This window comes from Clytia hemisphaerica, unplaced genomic scaffold (genome assembly GCF_902728285.1).
Source record: "Clytia hemisphaerica strain Z4C2 unplaced genomic scaffold, Clytia hemisphaerica genome assembly, whole genome shotgun sequence".
NCBI lineage: Eukaryota > Metazoa > Cnidaria > Hydrozoa > Leptothecata > Clytiidae > Clytia > Clytia hemisphaerica.
This window is the reverse complement of record NW_027103902.1, coordinates 392265-410314: the sequence shown is the minus strand read 5'-3', so window position 1 is coordinate 410314 and position 18050 is coordinate 392265. Positions and strand designations below refer to the sequence as shown.

The 18050-nt window shown below is 34.5% G+C and overlaps 1 protein-coding gene across 1 annotated transcript in view; it reads right to left on the bottom strand.

Moving 5' to 3' along the window:
- Nucleotides 1-7767: 7767 nt before the first annotated feature.
- The window catches only part of LOC136808934 (uncharacterized), a 29525-nt gene continuing 19242 nt past the window's right edge, over nucleotides 7768-18050 (bottom strand). The window contains exons 2-3 of the mRNA XM_067065495.1: nucleotides 11257-11461; nucleotides 7768-9426 (exon numbers count right to left, since the gene is read on the bottom strand). Of these exons, the coding sequence (XP_066921596.1) occupies nucleotides 8097-9426; nucleotides 11257-11453 (1527 nt within the window). The 5' untranslated portion in view covers nucleotides 11454-11461 and the 3' untranslated portion in view covers nucleotides 7768-8096. The remainder of the gene's footprint in view (nucleotides 9427-11256; nucleotides 11462-18050) is intronic.

The window sequence follows — 18050 nt, the reverse complement described above, 5'->3', positions numbered from 1 at the left end:
ATTGTTGTTTTTCCCTCGAATTTTTCCATCCTCCACCACCATAAGATGGAGGGCACATTTATGAAGGTACAACCTATAGATTATCATATTACAACGTGCCCTCTCCTTCGCAGTGTTTTTTCCGGACAAGAGTGCGTGGGCAGTCTACTAAACAGAACAATGAATGACAAGCTGCTCCTAAATCACCACTGCATACATCATATAACTAAATGCATCTTTCTTATTATAGTATATATTTTTTTGTCTCAAAAAAACCTTATTTTTTTGCAATATTTCTTTTGTCTTTTTCATATGCTTTCCCTCCTCTCCTTTTTTCTACTTTTCTTCTATTTTTTTGTTCATACCTTATACTTTCTACCATGCCTCCAATATTAGAAGTATAATAACGACCAATTCTAGAATATTTGAAGCAATTCTTACAGAGAGACTGGGCTCGGGTGCTGTTTGTTCTTATTTTTTTCATTAGATTTTAGATTGTTTGAAAAATTCCTTCTTTGACCGTTAGAATGCAGTTCTTAACATATGTTCTTATTTTCCTCATTTTATGAGTATTTTTGCCCATTTTCTCAAGAATTTCGAGTCCTCAAAGCCTTAAAATGTTCTTAACTTGTTCTTAATATTTTGGCCATCAAAGCCTTATGTTCTTATATAGTGTACCGCTTGGGGTTTAAAAATCTCTTTGCCCATTTACTTAATTTTTTTGGCCTAATCATTTGTTTGTCTTCACCGTGCAAGTTAAAAGTCTTCTTGATTTTGTTTTGATTTGAGGTCAAAAAAATAGGTTGGAAAATTTCCTATTGTAAAGACATTTTAAAACGAGGATCATGTTCTTGGTCAATCTTTTGTACATTTTATTCATACTAGATCTTGAAGGGTGGGTTAAAAACTCTTTGAACTAAAAAGACGGAGAAAATCGAAACAAGTCATGAAATGGAGTCGAAGTTACGAGAACTTTTTACGCTACAACAAAAAATGAATGGTTTGATGAAAAGTTGAAATTCTTTGTGAGTTTCTCATTCACTCTCTTTTGTTTACGTTTCACTTCATGTTGCACATGTGTTCGGCCAGATAATTCATGATATACATATCGTAATGTTTTCTATTATTTTGGCAGTAGTGGCATTTCCGCTACTGGCCAAAACCGGGGTGGTTCCGTAGAAAGGATTACGTAATGAATATCATTCCCATGAATAAGAGAGGACCTGTTTAGCTCCAGTTTTTCTGTTCAATTTTGAAATATCTTCTCAAATTTGTCGATTTCAGGCAAATCTTCAGATTATAAAACTATGAGGGGACTAGAAACGAAGGTCGCTCGGGCAATCTTTCCAACACACAACAGTGTATAAATGAATCTTCTTTTCTTTAAAGAAAGTTCAATTTATCCACTTTTTAAGTATGTAATGAAAAATATATTATATAGTATTTACCATAGTAGAGTTAGACCAAAAAAATAGTGTACCATAGTCTCAAAAGAAATTGTATATAATTAAAATATATTATATCATAAACTCAAAGTGTGTATTATTGTTTTAGTGTTCTAGCTTTGCCGAGATCAGATAATTTTTGTTTTACATTTAAACTTAGCAAATTTTAACTTTGTCTGCTAATATCTACGTCATTTTACTTGAACAAGTTTGTCCTACAATTTTCAAAGCTGTACGAAAATGAATGTAATTTAATTTTTTTCTATAATGGACTCTTTGTTGCTTTGTCTTCTGCTGAGATGAAATTTGAAATTTCTCTAAAATCTCAGCTGGCACACAACGTTGTTTCAACGTTCATCTAATATTCATAACGTCCATATAACGTTGAATGAACGTTGAAACAACGTTGTGTGCCAACTGGGATAAGAATTTGAAACTTCTACTTTTCATATTCGAGTTGACTCTCCAGTGCTCTAGTATTTCTTTCTGTTAGGCGAGACCAATTTGATTTGTTGTTTTACGGGCGCGACCGACCCAGCTATAGCTGCAAACGAAAACATAATAATATTGAATTTCCTGTACCACAAATAATGGTCATTAAAAGAATCTAGAATCATGAATTTCTATGCACGAAAGATTTTATTACAGACTACATCAAAGATGAATGATGAATTTTCTACCAAGATTATTTTAAAATATTACTTAAAGCCTGGTTACCTTCCTTGATTAATGAAAATCTTATTTTTATTTTACCGACCGACCGACTCATATTTTGCTAACGATCTGCCCGTAGAACAACAAATTAAATTAGTCTCGCCTTATATGTAAAATATGATTCTCGATATTTTCTCAAATTTTATTTTTAATAACAATAATATAAAACTTTATTTATTTTATGCTCACAGAGGAAAGGTTTTTAGAATTTTTTTATGTTTTAGATTTTAACGTGTGTAAGTATATGTGAAAACTTTGTTCTTTGTTTACAAAGAGATAACCATTGACGGATTTTATTTAGGCAAAAATTAGCTGCACGCCAATACACTCTTCTCGAGATGCATAAATTTATTGTTGTCCTCGTTTTCAAACAGATTTCATTGCTATGAAATTATACATTTAAATCAATTTAAATTCCCAAAAGGCAAACATTAACTATAAAACAAAAGTACTTGAAATTCAAATGAATTTATCATTGTGAATATGTAATTTTATAGCAATGAAATCTGTTTGAAAACGAGGACAACAATAAATTTATGCACCTCGAGAAGAGTTTATTTCATCTGAATATTCTTATTAAGTTTATTCTTATTTAAAAAAAGCGTGTAAAAAAGTTTATATACAAAATTCGCGAAAGTTTGTACGCCTAAAGTATACCTGGTTATCTAGGGTAGAATAGTCTCGCGAAGAGAAGTTTTCACAAAATCTTCAAACTTCGTTAGATTTTCACATTATAATAATATGTACATAGATTATGTAGATTTGTATTTTGTTGATAACAAGATTAAGGCTGGTACTGTAACAACGAATAATATAAACCCTGAACAAAAACAAATGTCGCATTTCAATGTTTTTCATCCACCGAATGGTTACCTAACGTAAGAAATTTTCGTGGAATTCAATTTCGCAGTTGGGAAAAATTTTTGTTTAAAATATGGTCAATTTTGCCCTAAAAAGACCAATGTTAGAGGTAATTATTTAAATCCTGAAAATATTAGTGTTTCGCGGATTTGTCAAAAAAAAGTGAAATCAAATTCCACGAAGATTTCTTCGCTTAAAACAAACTTAGGCTATTACTCAGGTTTTATTTGGTGGGCTGAAAAGTTTTAAAGAATGACCTTCCGTCTCCCCCTGCTACTTAAGATAATAATGTCCAGCACGGAAAATTGAAGGGGAGATGTGTTGCATAGCTCAATTCTTACAGTTTTTTCAAAACGTATTTTTCTACTTTTTAGCCATGCGAATTCGTATATGTAATCACATGATAACGAGTGCAATTCGAATATAATTGCACGAGTGATTTTTTTGTTATTGCCCCCGCAACGAGCGTAGCGAGTGAGGAGGCCTTCATAGCTTCACGCAAGGATATTGGACAGGAATCTCGAATCTTTGCGCGCGTTTGTTCGTATTGTATGTTCCGGCCAATTAAGTGTTCCGCAAAAATATGGCGGTAAATTATACAGCGGTAAATGTTATACACATTTTCATATTACGTTATATGCTATTACCATTATTATATATTGCATTTCATTAGTTTGGGGTTTTGATTTAGCATTGAAAAGCTGAAGCAAGTGTTATAAATGCAAATTATAGAAAAAGTATATAATTACACCATAACAAGGATTACAATATTACTTTTGCAAATCAAAACAAACAAAATGGCAGACTGGTTATGATGATGAGCTGATTCGATTCATTGAATGGAAAAAGTGTTTTGTATGTCTAATTTTGTTTCTTGTCTTTAAAACTGAATAAATACTGTAATTTAGTCAGAAGTTCATTTCAGCAATGATTTCAATTCTTTTTCGGGAATCTTTAAAGAAATTTGCTCAAGTTTTCAAATGTACATTTTGTTGATATTTTTGTTCAAACTTATCAAAACTGTAATTTATATTGTCTGTTATTTTATTAATAACTACCTTTATTGTTTATAGAGCTTCTTAAGCTTTAAAGACCATTATATGGTCGTAACTCGGGAATATCTTTCTTAACTCGGTAAAACAAGATACCGGCAAAGTACAAAAAAGTAGAATGTAGCATATGAATCCAAAATTGAATGTGAATCGATGTAAACAAACTTTTTTTTTGGTCTTCAAAATAGATTTATCTCATTTAGAGTGTTTTCACTGTTTGTTCAGTGTGGTAAATCTATTTGGAAAACCTGAAAAAAGTTTGTATAGGCGCATACATTCAACTTTTTCAGTTGTGATAGCCTACGTAATAACTTGCGCTCCAGTAGTTTGGTGAAATAGCTCCAATTCTGGCTTTCCAAGTTAGGAGGGACCTTCCCGAAGGCATTTAACGGTGGTTAGACTAGGCACACAGACAGTCATACAGAAACACCATAAAGTGAAAGTATATAGCTATAAACTCAAAAAGTCTAGCTTCCTGAAGGCACGTCTCTTCATTGTTTGCGCTGTGATCATCTTAATGGATTCAATCAGCTTTTAGTTTGGAGAAAAGATTGCATCATGAAAAAGTACTATGCACTTTAAAAAAAATTAGGCGCATTTCAACTTTTCTCGACTGTACGTCTGAATGGACCACAATGGCATATCTTTATTTTTCTTTTGACCAACAACATAAAAGATTTTGCTTGAGAAGTACAATCAAAGCGTAGGCGAGTGGAGTCCGGGCCTTAGCTAGGATTGGTTTCTATTTCGCCCTATTTAAGATAGCGCAGAACTTTTTGATAAATTTTATCCGCAGTATCCTCTTGACTATTGTTTATTAGGCAAAGTAGTAATAGAGAAAATCAATCAATCAGTAATTAAATCAATCAATAATCAAATCAATTAATTATTCCTGATTATTTTTTATGTTTCAATCTTTAAAGCATTAAAAGCTTTATCTCGTCAACCTGTTCCGACAAGCTCGTTTCTTGAACCTGTCTTACATTTAAAATCTATTCCATGTAAATTGGAAGTTTGTTTTGCTACCATGTACAAACCACTCTCAAGGAAGATACTCTCGGGTATCATCCATCTTTGACTTTTGAGGTTTGTTCTACTCGTCAAAAGAAAGCAAATTACCCAATATTTACCCCCTAACCTCATTAAAAAGATCCTTCAATTAGGTTTGCATGCCTCCATTTTCGACCCTGTACGTTTATTCGCTACTGTACGTTTATTAGGTACTCGAGTAGTCTAATTACTCTGATATGGTTTCCACATGATAGCAAAAATGAATGCCAATTTAAGTGGAATAAACTTTAGCTTGCAAAACATAAGAGTCATTTCTTTTTAATTAGATTTTTTCATGTCTTCGTCGAAACCTTAATTATAACTAGGCCATCGTTTTTATTTATTTAGATGGAGTGTTATTGTTATTATTTTCAGGAAAAAAAAGAAAATCTTTTATTTCTTCGTTTAACCAAACGTGTAGTTACTTACTATTTTTTTGTCCACATGCATTTCTTATAATCTTGCAATTGACATTGTTATGATTATACAATTTATTATAGAATTCTTTAAATATTATATTGCTGCGGTGGCATGTTAGTGTAAGCTATGTACTAGTTAATTTTCCGAGTCCGAAAGGACGAGGAAAATTCGAAACAAAAAAATCACGAGTGCAATTTTCGAATTGTACGAGTTATTATGTGATTACGAGCTAATCGAACAATGGCTGTCACTACTTTTTCCCAGTTAGGAAAGTAAATTACAGAAATTACACTGAGAGTTTGAGATTTTTCTCTTCTCTTTTATTGTTGTTTATTGATTTTCTTTCTCACAAAATAAATTTCGAACGCAATTAAAACGTTCGATGCAAAAAAAATGTAAGAAAAAACATTAAAATCAATTTTGTAAACATTGGCGCGGCATTGGAGAGTGTGATTAACGATTAATTGCTCTCTACAGGATGCAACCACAGATCTGTAAAGCCCGAAGGGCTAGATTTGCGGCTTTTATCGAAAAGTGAAGCCTAGGTTTGGAAGGATTTCCTACCAAAGTCACGTGACTAAAATATGCAATTTCACCGGTTTGAGAGATGTGAAATAGCGTTTGCCGCCTACTTTTTTTATCTCGCGCTCCGAAAACAATAAAAATGCTAGATCCTATCTATCGGCACGAAATTTAAAAAGTCAAATTTTTGCTTCACTTTTTTTTGCTGGAGAAAGCTTAAAGTTGCCTATCTAGCCCTTCGGGCTTTACAGATATCTGTGGATGCAACTAACGATTAATTGCTCTCTTTGAGGGCGTGCCAAATAAGAAAAAATAACCCATCGTGCGATTATGTTCTAAATTGTCTTTTAGTTTGGTCAAAATCTGTCCTATTTTAATGATTAATTTGTCAAAATATTAACTGGGAGCCCTGCTTCAGGTTGGTCCAAAAACTACTATAATAATTATTTCATCAGAGTTCGAAAGATTCGGCTACAGACACGCAGGGCATTATAACTAGGAAGTAAGGGTACTTTTTCACGGCCAACATAATAGGCTTACAATATTTGCCACAGGAAATTTTAGAAAAATTCTCAACTTCAGTCGAGCTAGAATCTGAGAACGTCTGTCTGTACGTATGTCACCTCAAAACTTTAGGGGCAGGCTGGAGACTTCAAAAAATGGTCCGATTTGTCTGAAATTTCGCACACTTGGCAGAATATCTGGGGGTATTTTGTTTCATTTTTTGAAAATTTTGATTTTTGGGTCCACTTAGAGAAAAGTTATCTTTTAACAAAAACTTTCTGTTGATGTTTACAATATTGGGCCTACAAGTAGTTTAAAAGATACTGAAGTTGAGCCAGTGCGGTTAGCACGTTCGACGGTATTAAAAAAGTCCTCATAATTCATCGTTTTAACCCAAAGGATGAAAAAGAAAAGTTGCGAAAAATAAGAATGGTTTTCTTTTTTGGAATAGCACCCATATTTACAGGTAAAAAGATGCTTCATCTAACGACAAAAATAAAAATATCTAAAAAATCTAAAGCCTAATCAAGAAGAACGTAAAATAAAAACTTTTCAAAACAAAAGCGATGGTTATGGATGTACAAGTGACAAATCTAAACCCGAGAGATGATCTAAAAAAATGAATTCTAATTTCAGTCTGGAAAAAAATATTTCAGAAGGAATATTCAAGAAGAACGTCAAACAAAAGCCTGCAGTCTATGCAACTGAAAAAATCTGGTAAAAAAAATATACCAGTATATAAATGAAAATGCACAAAAATGTGGAAAAGTTCGAATCTAGCTATCCCTGAAAAATATAAACTGTAGAATAAAAACAGACGAAATACATCCAAAAAAAGTAAACTAGACCTGTCAATAATCTTTAAGCTAATTAGTGTACTCTCAGATACCTAATAAACGGGGGTTTGGAATAAGCGCGGTGGGTGGAAAAATTCTCAAAACTTAATAAGCAGGGTTGGAATTTTTGAAAGGGAGGCTAATACAGCAGAAGTAGGGAAAATAGGGAACTTTCAAAAACATTTTTCCAGAAATTATTAATAATTGGCATTCATTTTAGGACTGTCGGATTGTAGGCCCTTAAAAAGATCGATAGCTATCGTTAAGAAAAGGGGGCAAGCGCATAGGACAATGGAGAACTTGGGGTAGGACAGACCAAGGAAATCTTAATGGGAGTGGATCGATAATAGAGTAATCTTAAGGGACAGAAATTAAGAAAGTCAGTAAAAGAAACAGGGATTTGTTAAAATAAAACACAAATCTAAATACCAAAATGAAAAACTTTTCATCGAAAAAAGCAAAACGTACTATCAATGGTATATCCCGATTGAATAAAGCCTTCCAGTTTTCAGGATTTCAGTTCAGTTTGTTAACTAGTCACAGAATAACAACAATATCGCGTAGTCAAGGACTTTTTGATGATTATTTGGTTAAAAAGGCATTTCTGTTGTAACGTTTAGTTTGTCAAATATGATAGGGAGTCACAGGTGAGAACAATGTGTTTAAATCACAACTCAAGAAATTAGAAGAACCGAGTAGTTCTTACAACACATTTATCTAGAACATCGTGTAGCCAAGACCTTTTGATCGTCACAAGAAGCCACCTCTTTCTTATACTCCTTACGTTCTTTCCTCATCTTGACACATTTATCTTTATGATTTTTCCAATCTGAATGTTGACAAGATTTCCCACAATACCATGCGGCTTTACAACTTCCACATCTTAAGAGTGGTTTGAAACCAGCCTGGACATTCGGTTGACGTCCACAGGCTGCGCACACGGCTTCATTCTCTTTGTCAGGTCGAATTTTGATGGTTTCCGACATCGGGACGCATCCTGTTTTCAGGCTACCGACACATTTCTCATGGACACGCTCACCCGGGCGAGTCTGTTGATTCAAAAAGCGATGAGAATCAGGTTGCAACATCATGTTGCACATTTTTTGACCGGTTTTGGCGGAACTTTTTCCAGCGATAGCTTCAGCGAGGCGTTTTCGGTGCGCATCTAAATCAAACTTAAAAGCGTTTTTGATTTTATGGTCTTTCCAGTTCGGCGAGCGTGTAGCTTCAGGGGAAATGTGTTTTTTGCCTTTCTTCAGTAAATGTCCATAATTTCCCATGCCACCGCATCCGTCCGAATTTTCCGGTGCACAATTCAACTCACCGGCAAACAACTGAACGCCTTTAATCTTTGGTAGCTCTCCATTATATTCTTTAATGAGCGCATTCTGAACTTGATCATCGCAAGGCATTTCCAGGAGGTCACCCCGATTTGCGACTTGGACCAGTTCAAGATTATGTGTCCAGGTGTCACCCAGATCATAGATGTAAACTAATCTTTGCCCTGGTTCTCGCAACAGATGCGCTAATTGATATTTACTCGAATCCAAGGTATATGACGTCATTGCGTGCATTTTATCAATAGCTTCGCTTGTCCCAGGGCCAAAGCAAGCACCATTGGTTGGTACTATGTATTTATAAGTATGGAAGTGTCGACACCAGCCCATAGCCGGACCCAGGATACGATCGTGGAGGGTGTCCAAGTTAGTCTCACCGTAACACGAAATAAGCCTCCATGCCCGCACTTTCTTATCTGTTAAACGGTCCTCCCATTCTTCATCGTATGACGTAATGAATGGAGTCAAAGAATATTTCAGAACAAAAATCTTACTTTGAAGGCGCAAATGTTCCTTACTTTTCGACCGTTCAGTTAAAGCTCTCTCGAAAGGTGCTGCGAACAATTTCTTGATTTGAATCTCGGGGTACACTAGATCTTCCTTACTGAAAGCTCCATAGATCATCTGTGTTTGCATGATCCTCATCATACCACCAAAAGGGTCTTCCGGTTGGAAAGGAATCGCCCAATCACAATATCCATCATACCTTTAGAAAAAGACATACGTCCGTTAGAATTTCATCACATCACTTCAGAGCCTTATATAATTTAAATTTCTGGTAAACTTCGAAAAAAAATTACGCCACGACGTAAATCATTTTTTCAGGCTTTCAAAAAAAAAAACATTAATTAGAAAGATTCATAAAGAAACAAGTGATACTTTTATGGACCTACCTGGTTATGCATTTAACAAATATAATTGATATCTATGTGAGCATGACCGTTAAACAATCATTCAGAACACAAATAGTGACGATCTATTAAAATTAGTTCTTATAAAAAAAAACGTTTAGAAACCAAAATTTCATGCTCTTGAAATAATCTTTCATATTCAAGACTTCGTGAGCAAAAAAAAACATCTTTTTCATTAAAAAATTGAGTAATTTGGCTAAGAACATTGATGTATGCTTTTATTAATAGTGATTCTTATAAATAAAGATGCGTTTTTTTAGCTGAAAAATTCTTTTTTTACAAAAACTGCTTGAGCCATCTTTTACCTACTTTCATGTAAAAAATCCGAAAAAAACAATGATCAAATGTTTCACAAAGTCCAAAAAACCCTTTTTTTAGCCGTTTTTTGGCCCAAATTTGCCCGAAAACATTTTTTTTCGAAAATCGGGCTCCGTCACATTTAAGGGTTTAAAGTTATGCATCTTTGTGCAAAAAATCATAAAGAATGAAAGAGCCAATCTCAAGAAAAGCTAATACATAAGTAATTGATAATGTGCTTATAAAAATATATCGAATTTGGCCAGTTTTTCTATAAAAACACGCTAAGCAACCAAAATTTCATGTCTAAACACACATAATCTCTAAAAGTAAGCCCTCATGAGCAAAAAAAACATCCATCTCATAAAAAAATTGAGTAATTTGACTAAGAACATTGATGTATGCTTATTAATAGTGATTCTTATAGATAAACATGCGTTTTTTGAGCCAACAGAATTTTTTTTGCAAAAATCTGCTTGAGCCATCTTTTACCTATGATGGTACCCTACTTTCATACAAAAAATCAGAAAAAATTAATGACCCAATTATTATTCAATTATTAAAAACCCGTTTTTTAGCCGTTTTTTGGCCCAAATTGGCCCAAAATTTTTTTTTTTCGCAAATCGGGCTCCGTCACATTTTGGCCACTACCATTTTGCACCTTTGTACCAAAAATCAAAAGATTCCTATGATTCAATCCTGAGAAAAGTTGGTAACAGACGAACGAACGAACGAACGAACGAACGGACTAACACAGGTTAATTTATAGGACCTCCACCGGGGTAGGTCCAAAAAGATCGAGGATTTCAGTTTTGTTACAGTTCCTTTGTATCTTTTGTTTAAGTTATTGCGTTAACGCATTATAACGCATTTCAGATTTTCATGCTAATATAGCATTTTTCAAGGTGATTCGATGTATTATTTCACTAGTACTACCACGAAGTACAAAGTTTTGAAAATCGCTTTAACATTGTCTAAAAAAATTAAAAACTGCATAAAGTTGTGATCCGGTTTTTGACACGCTTTTTTTAAAGTGTTCATCAAAGATTTAGAACAGATATATTTTAAATTTGTCTCAAAAGTAAGTGGACACTTTTTTCATAATTTATCACCATTTATCAATGCTATACACAGGATATTATAATCTTACTGTTTTCATTCGTTATCATTTCTTAGATAAAAAGATACAGGCCTTTTAAGTAGGCCTATAGCGGCAAAAAATGACCAAAAACAGCAAAAATCATCTACTTCACAGTTTCAAGCAAAAATAGGTGTTTCAATTTCAAAATTAATTAAAAAATAACTTAACTAGCCAGTATTGTAATTACCTTGGGTCCCAGTTTTCATGACCGAGCTGTGAAGTCCAGTTCTTTGGCGGTGGAGTGGGAAACGTTTTGGTGTACTTCAAAATAGTTTCAAATGGCCAATGGTAAAATTGCTCATAAGGTGACGAGTCTTCATTTGATATCCGAACTTTAGCATTTTTTTCTTCTGTACTCAAATCAGCATGCTTTGGAAGCTCCATCCTTAATCCTAAACAAAAAACAATGAACAATAATTACTGGATCAAAATGATGAAATTTTTATTCGAATTATCATCATCCAAATTTTCGTCAAAATTTCAAGTTAATAGCTCTTAATCACGTAGCAGGATACCCTGCAAAATTTATGGACGAGAGCGGTTTTTACGACACTGTAATTATTGTCTTTGGTTTATCAAAAGATAATGAATATATCATAAACGTCTGCACTCCCTCCTAAATTAATTGCAGGGTATCTTGCTACGCCTATGCTTTCCAATCATGAGATACATACCAGGAAATATTATCTAATACAGGGGAAGATTTGTATATGTAATCACATGATATGATAACGAGTGCAATTTGAGAATAATTGCACGAGTGATTTTTTTGTTATTAATTTTCCGAGTCCGAAAGGACGAGGAAAATTCGAAACAAAAAAATCACGAGTGCAATTTTCGAATTGTACGAGTTATTATGTGATTACGAGCTAATCGCACAATTTTTTTCACTACTTTTTCCCTGTCACAAAAGTAAATTACACTGGAAGTTTTACATTTTATTCTTCTCTTTATGTTTTTCTTTTATTGTTTGCTTAAAGATTTTATTTCTCACAAAATGAATTTCGAATGCAATTAAAACGTTCGATAAAAAAATGTAAGAAAAACATTAAAATCAATTTTGTAAGCATTGGCGCGTCATTGAAGAGTGTGATTAACGAATAATTGCTCTCTACAGGATGCAATTAACGATTAATTGCTCTCTTTAGAGGCGCGCCAAATAAGAAAAAATAACTCATCGTGCGATTACGAGTATAATAAGAGACACTGACTCTTAGTGATTTACTATTTGTCCTGTTCAGAGGCAATTTTCTCAAATATTTCTATTTATCCTAAACCAGAAACAATAATTCAACAAAATCTTAAAAATGAAATCCACCAAATATGTCAAATTTATTTCTGCTAAATTACCCCTAAAAACAGTGATTGATTATTCTTTCATTTTAAAGTTTTAAGAGAAAAAAAATCTAAGGAAATAAACCGTTTTGAAATTATTTTCAGCTTATTTTTACTTTAGTTTAGAAATCTTTGACAAAGAAAATGCTCAAAAATATGGACAACCATCCGCTTTATTCTTTATACATATTCTTTTTTTTGTTCAAAGTTGTGTAAATTTTCATCCAGATTAATGAGTTCAAATATAATTGTGACAACCATTCTCTAAAAATTTTAGTTAAAAAGTTCACTCATGTCACATTTTCATTTTCTTCTTTAAAACAGGCCCCACAATTTGAAACTTCGAACTCCCAAAAATGAGAGCAGCTTGGAGTTAGACCCTGGGAATTTCAAACATAGCTCACATGATTGATAATATCAAAATATCTAAAAAAACAACCATTTCTAAGAAAGTGAGTTTCTGACAGTGTCTGATTATTTCAGACAGTGACTTCTAAATTTATGTAAATTAATGACTGATTTAATGGTGTTACCATACTGTCAAACATGTTACATGGTTATTTTTTATAAGCATACAAGAATCCGAAAACAGGCTCAGAGATGCTTAGGTCGAAAGCTTAATAAGGCTGAAAAATGCTTGAGGGGATGCTTAAATAGGGAAATACAAAAAATCCATAAAATTCCAGCAAAAAAAAGCCAAAATCAGGCAAAAACATTTTTCGTGGGCTCAAGTTATGCTTGCCATATGCTTAATTTTCCCCCAGAAACACCCCCAGATATTCAGCCAAGGAACAAGTGTGTAAGATTTCAATCTAATCAGACCATTTTTGACGGCTTCAGTCTTACAGTAAATCCCAGCTTAAGCGCTCACTCCACGTTTCCATGCACGCACTTTCTTATCTGTTAAACGGTCCTCCCATTCTTCCTCGTATGACGTATGATATGTTGCTTCTTAATTCTTAGATTTCGAGAAAATCAGTTTCAAAGAGAGAAACTTTTTTGTGGTGCACCTGGTATGTTATGCAAAAAATGAAGAGCTGAAACCAAATTCAGTTCATTATTCCAATACCCAGGACCAAATTGAAACCAAAAACCAAGTCAAAGACCTCTGAGTCACTTTTGATGTGGATATGAGCTAAGTCAACATATTCAAAATCAAATCAGCAAAGCCATCAGCTCAGCCCGGGGGGGGGGGTTGTACTAGGTTTGCAAGCAGACAGGGGGGTGCCGCCCGACTTTCAAACTTTGGACCCTTACTAGGACTAAAAAGGAGAAAACAAAGGAAAATTTTGGGAATTTTACGACCCTTAGCGGGACAAATTTAACCAATTTTGACCAAATTTCGATATTTCAGGGGGTAAAAAGTTGAAATTTTCCTATTTTTCCAACCCTTAGTGGGACTGAAATTGTTTTGATTTTTCCCTTAGCAGGACTTTGGAAGTCCAAAAAAGGTATCCTTAAGGGCGGCACATACCGTACCCTCCATTTGCCTAAGTAACCCCCCCCCCGGGCTCAGCCGGGGAAATCCCACTTGTTCGACAGTAAACTTGTTCGACGGTACATTTGTTCGACAAATCTTAAAAAATGTCGAACTGATGCGCTGTCGAACAACTGATCGCTTAGTTGTTCGACAGACCAGTTGTTCGACAGTTACTTGTTCGACATCCACTTGTTCGACTGTATGGTTGTTAGACACCCACTTGTTCGACACTCATTTGTCGAACAAGTGGTCTGTCGAACAATTAAACGATCAGTTGTTCGAAAGCGCATCAGTTCGACGGACCAGTTGTTCGACAAAATAAAACAACGGAAATGAAACGAGGCTCGGAAAACATAGGCCCGGAATTATCGAATTACCAAAATTCGAGTTAGAAATTTTCGAGTTAGCAATTTTCGAGTTAGCTAAATTATGATGAAGTGAAAGTTATGACGTCACTTAACTGTTACTCGCTTTTCCATTTTCCCAAAAGGATTTTCGAGTTGGAAATCCACTCGGATTTCATTTTTCTCAAAAAGCATAGACTGTAGGTCCTGTAGTCTAGAGCTAGACTTATAAATTAAAAATTCCAGGTCAATAATCAGCTCCACCTAATTATCAAACAATGAAAGGTGAACAGTACTGCAAAAGAGAAGTGCGCTCGTCAAAAGATGAAAAGAGGAAAATTATTCAAAACACTCTCTAGCGCGGCTTTTTATGCGTTGTTACTAAAAGTGGTAACGGTAGGTAACGATAGGTAACGACAAGTAACGACAAGTAACGGTAGGTAACGACAGGTAACGATGAAGTAACGGTCGGTAACGATGAGGTAACGCAAGTAACGGGGGGTAACGAAAAAGTAACGAAGTAACGATGGGGAAAAAGCTGAAAATGGTGGCCCTGACGTGTCGAACTATCAAAATTTGTAAATTTGTGCGCCAGAGCTAATGGTCCTGGTGATTTTGGGAGAACCTAACGACTCTGGTTAATCTATTCAAGAATTTGAGAAATCTGATGATTGTACAGCAGGATCTGATCGTTCTGGTGAATATGACTGTGGAGATAATAAATCCAATTGTTTTTATTGTAAATTGGTGTTTGTGAATAAACTGAAAGATTTGACGGCTTTAGTGAATCAATGGTGTTGGTCAATGCAATGATGGAATCAATGGTGCTGGTCAATACAATGCTGGAATCAATGGTGATGGTCAATACAATGATGGAATCAATGGTGCTGGTCAATACAATGATGAAATCAATGGTGCTGGTCATTGAAATGATGGAATCAATGATGCTGGTCAATACAATGATGGAATCAATGGTGCTGGTCAATACAATGCTGGAATCAATGGTGCTGGTCAATACAATGATGGAATCAATGGTGCTGGTCAATACAATGATGGAATCAATGTTGCTGGTCAATACAATGATGGAATCAATGGTGCTGGTCAATACAGTGATGGAATCAATGGTGCTGGTCAATGCAATCTTGGAATCAATGGTGCTGGTCAATGCAATCTTGGAATCAATGGTGCTGGTCAATACAATGATGGAATCAATGGTGCTGGTCAATACTATGATGAAATCAATGTTGCTGGGCAATACAATGATGGAATCAATGGTGCTGGTCAATGCAATGATGGAATCAATGGTCGTGGTCAATGCAATGATGGAATAAATGGTGCTGGTCAATGCAATGATGGAATCAATGGTGCTGGTCAATACAATGATGGAATCAATGGTGCTGGTCAATACAATGATGGAAGCAATAGTGCTGGTCAATGCAATGATGGAATCAATCGTGCTGGTCAATACAATGATGGAATCAATGCAGCTGGTCATAATGCAATGATGGAATCAATGGTGCTGGTCAATGCAATGATCGAATCAATGGTGCTGGTCAATGCAATGATGGAATCAATGGTTGTGGTCAATGCAATGATGGAATAAATGGTGCTGGTCAATGCAATGATGGAATCAATGGTGCTGGTCAATACAATGATGGAATCAATGGTGCTGGTCAATACAATGATGGAAGCAATAGTGCTGGTCAATACAATGATGGAATCAATGCAGCTGGTCATAATGCAATGATGGAATCAATGGTGCTGGTCAATGCAATGATCGAATCAATGGTGCTGGTCAATGCAATGATAAAATCAATGGTGCTGGTCAATGTAATGATGGAATCAATGGTGCTGGTCAATACAATGATGGAATCAATGGTGCTGGTCAATGCAATGATGGAATCATTGGTTCTGGTGAATTCAATGGTGGAATCGATGGTGGTGTACTGGTGGATGCAATGCTGCACTCACCAATGGTACTGTTGTGCAGGTGAATGCAAGTTAGAGATTGTGCGTTTTTGTAAGCATCATCTTTATAAGAAATCTATCGATAATTTTTGATTCAAGGGGTATTTACTTTCGGCGATGGGTTCTTCCAAAGCAAGTTAGGGATTGTGCAAAATGTGAGCATATTTATTTTTCTTATAAGCATCATCTTTATAAGAATACAATCCATAACTTTTAATTCAAGGGGTATTGACTTTCGGCGATTTGTTCATTCAAAGTAAGTTAGGGTTTGTGCAAAATGTGAGCATGTTTATTTTTCTTATAAGCATCATCTTTATAAGAATACAATCCATAACTTTTAATTCAAGGGGTATTGACTTTTGGTGATTTGTTCATTCAAAGCAAGTTAGGGTTTGTGCAAAATGTGAATATATTTATTTTTCTTATAAGCATCATCTTTATAAGAATACAATCAATAACTTATAATTCAAGGGGTATTGACTTCCGGCGATTGGTTCATTCAAAGCAACTTGGGGTTTGTGCAAAATGTGAGCATATTTATTTTTCTTATAAGCATCATCTTTATAAGAATACAATCCATAACTTTTAATTCAAGGGGTATTGACTTTCGGCGATTTGTTCATTCAAAGCAAGTTAGGGATTGTGCAAAATGTGAGCATATTTATTTTTCTTATAAGCATCATCTTCATAAAATTACAATCCATAACCTTTGAAGGTTTTGAATTTTGGTATTTGGTGCATTCAAAGCAAGCTAGGGATTGTGCAAAATGTGAGTATATTTATTTCTCTTATAAGCATCATCTTCATAAGATTACAATCCATAACTTTGAAGGTTTTGAATTTTGGTGATTGGTTCATTCAAAGAAAGACAACGATTTCACATAAGAATAGTATTTTAATCTTAATTTTATTCGGTTTCGTTTTTTTCCGAATTGAAATATTTAATCAGCTTACGATTAAGCTCTTAATAAGAAAGCCTAAGCGACGTATAGGCCCAGCATTGTTGACAGTGTCAACATATTCTTTCGTTGCAGAGTCGCAATACAAATTTACAGGAATTTACATTTTTTTTCATGCGAGCCAATTAAAATTAACTACTTTAACATTTTGAGATTTGACCATATAAGTTTGAGTTATTAATTATATGTGGCTTTTTCTTACGCATGCGCACAATAGAAAGTCAGATAACTCGATTTTAGCCTGGAGGCGTCAATTGATAATTGCGCGCATAGGCCCCGACAAAGTCAAATCTTTTCGACCAGTTGCGTTTTAAAGGCCCATACCGCTACGCGCTGGGCCAACAATTTGATTGCCATTCACAGATTGCTCGTTTCTTAATTGATTATTGTACAATTGACATTGCAGCAAAACTTTAGCATTCCATTCTGCAAATCAATTTAATAAAACAATATTACATTGAGGATAAGACGCGTTTTAGAATGAAAAGTCCAAAATTCCAATCACTGAAATTCGAAACCTTCAAAGGTTATGGATTGTAATCTTATGAAGATGATGCTTATAAGGAAAATAAATATGCTCACATTTTGCACAATCCCTAACTTGCTTTGAATGAACCAATCGCCGAAAGTCAATACCCCTTGAATTAAAAGTTATGGATTGTATTCTTATAAAAATGATGCTTATAAGAAAAGTAAATATGCTCACATTTTGCACAACCCCTAACTTGCTTTGAATAAACCAATCGCCGAAAGTTAATACCCCTTGAATCAAAAGTTATTGATTTTATTCTTATAAAGATGATGCTTATAAGAAAAATAAATATGCTCACATTTGGCACAAACCCCAAGTTGCTTTGAATGAACCAATCGCCGAAAGTCAAAACCCCTTGAATTA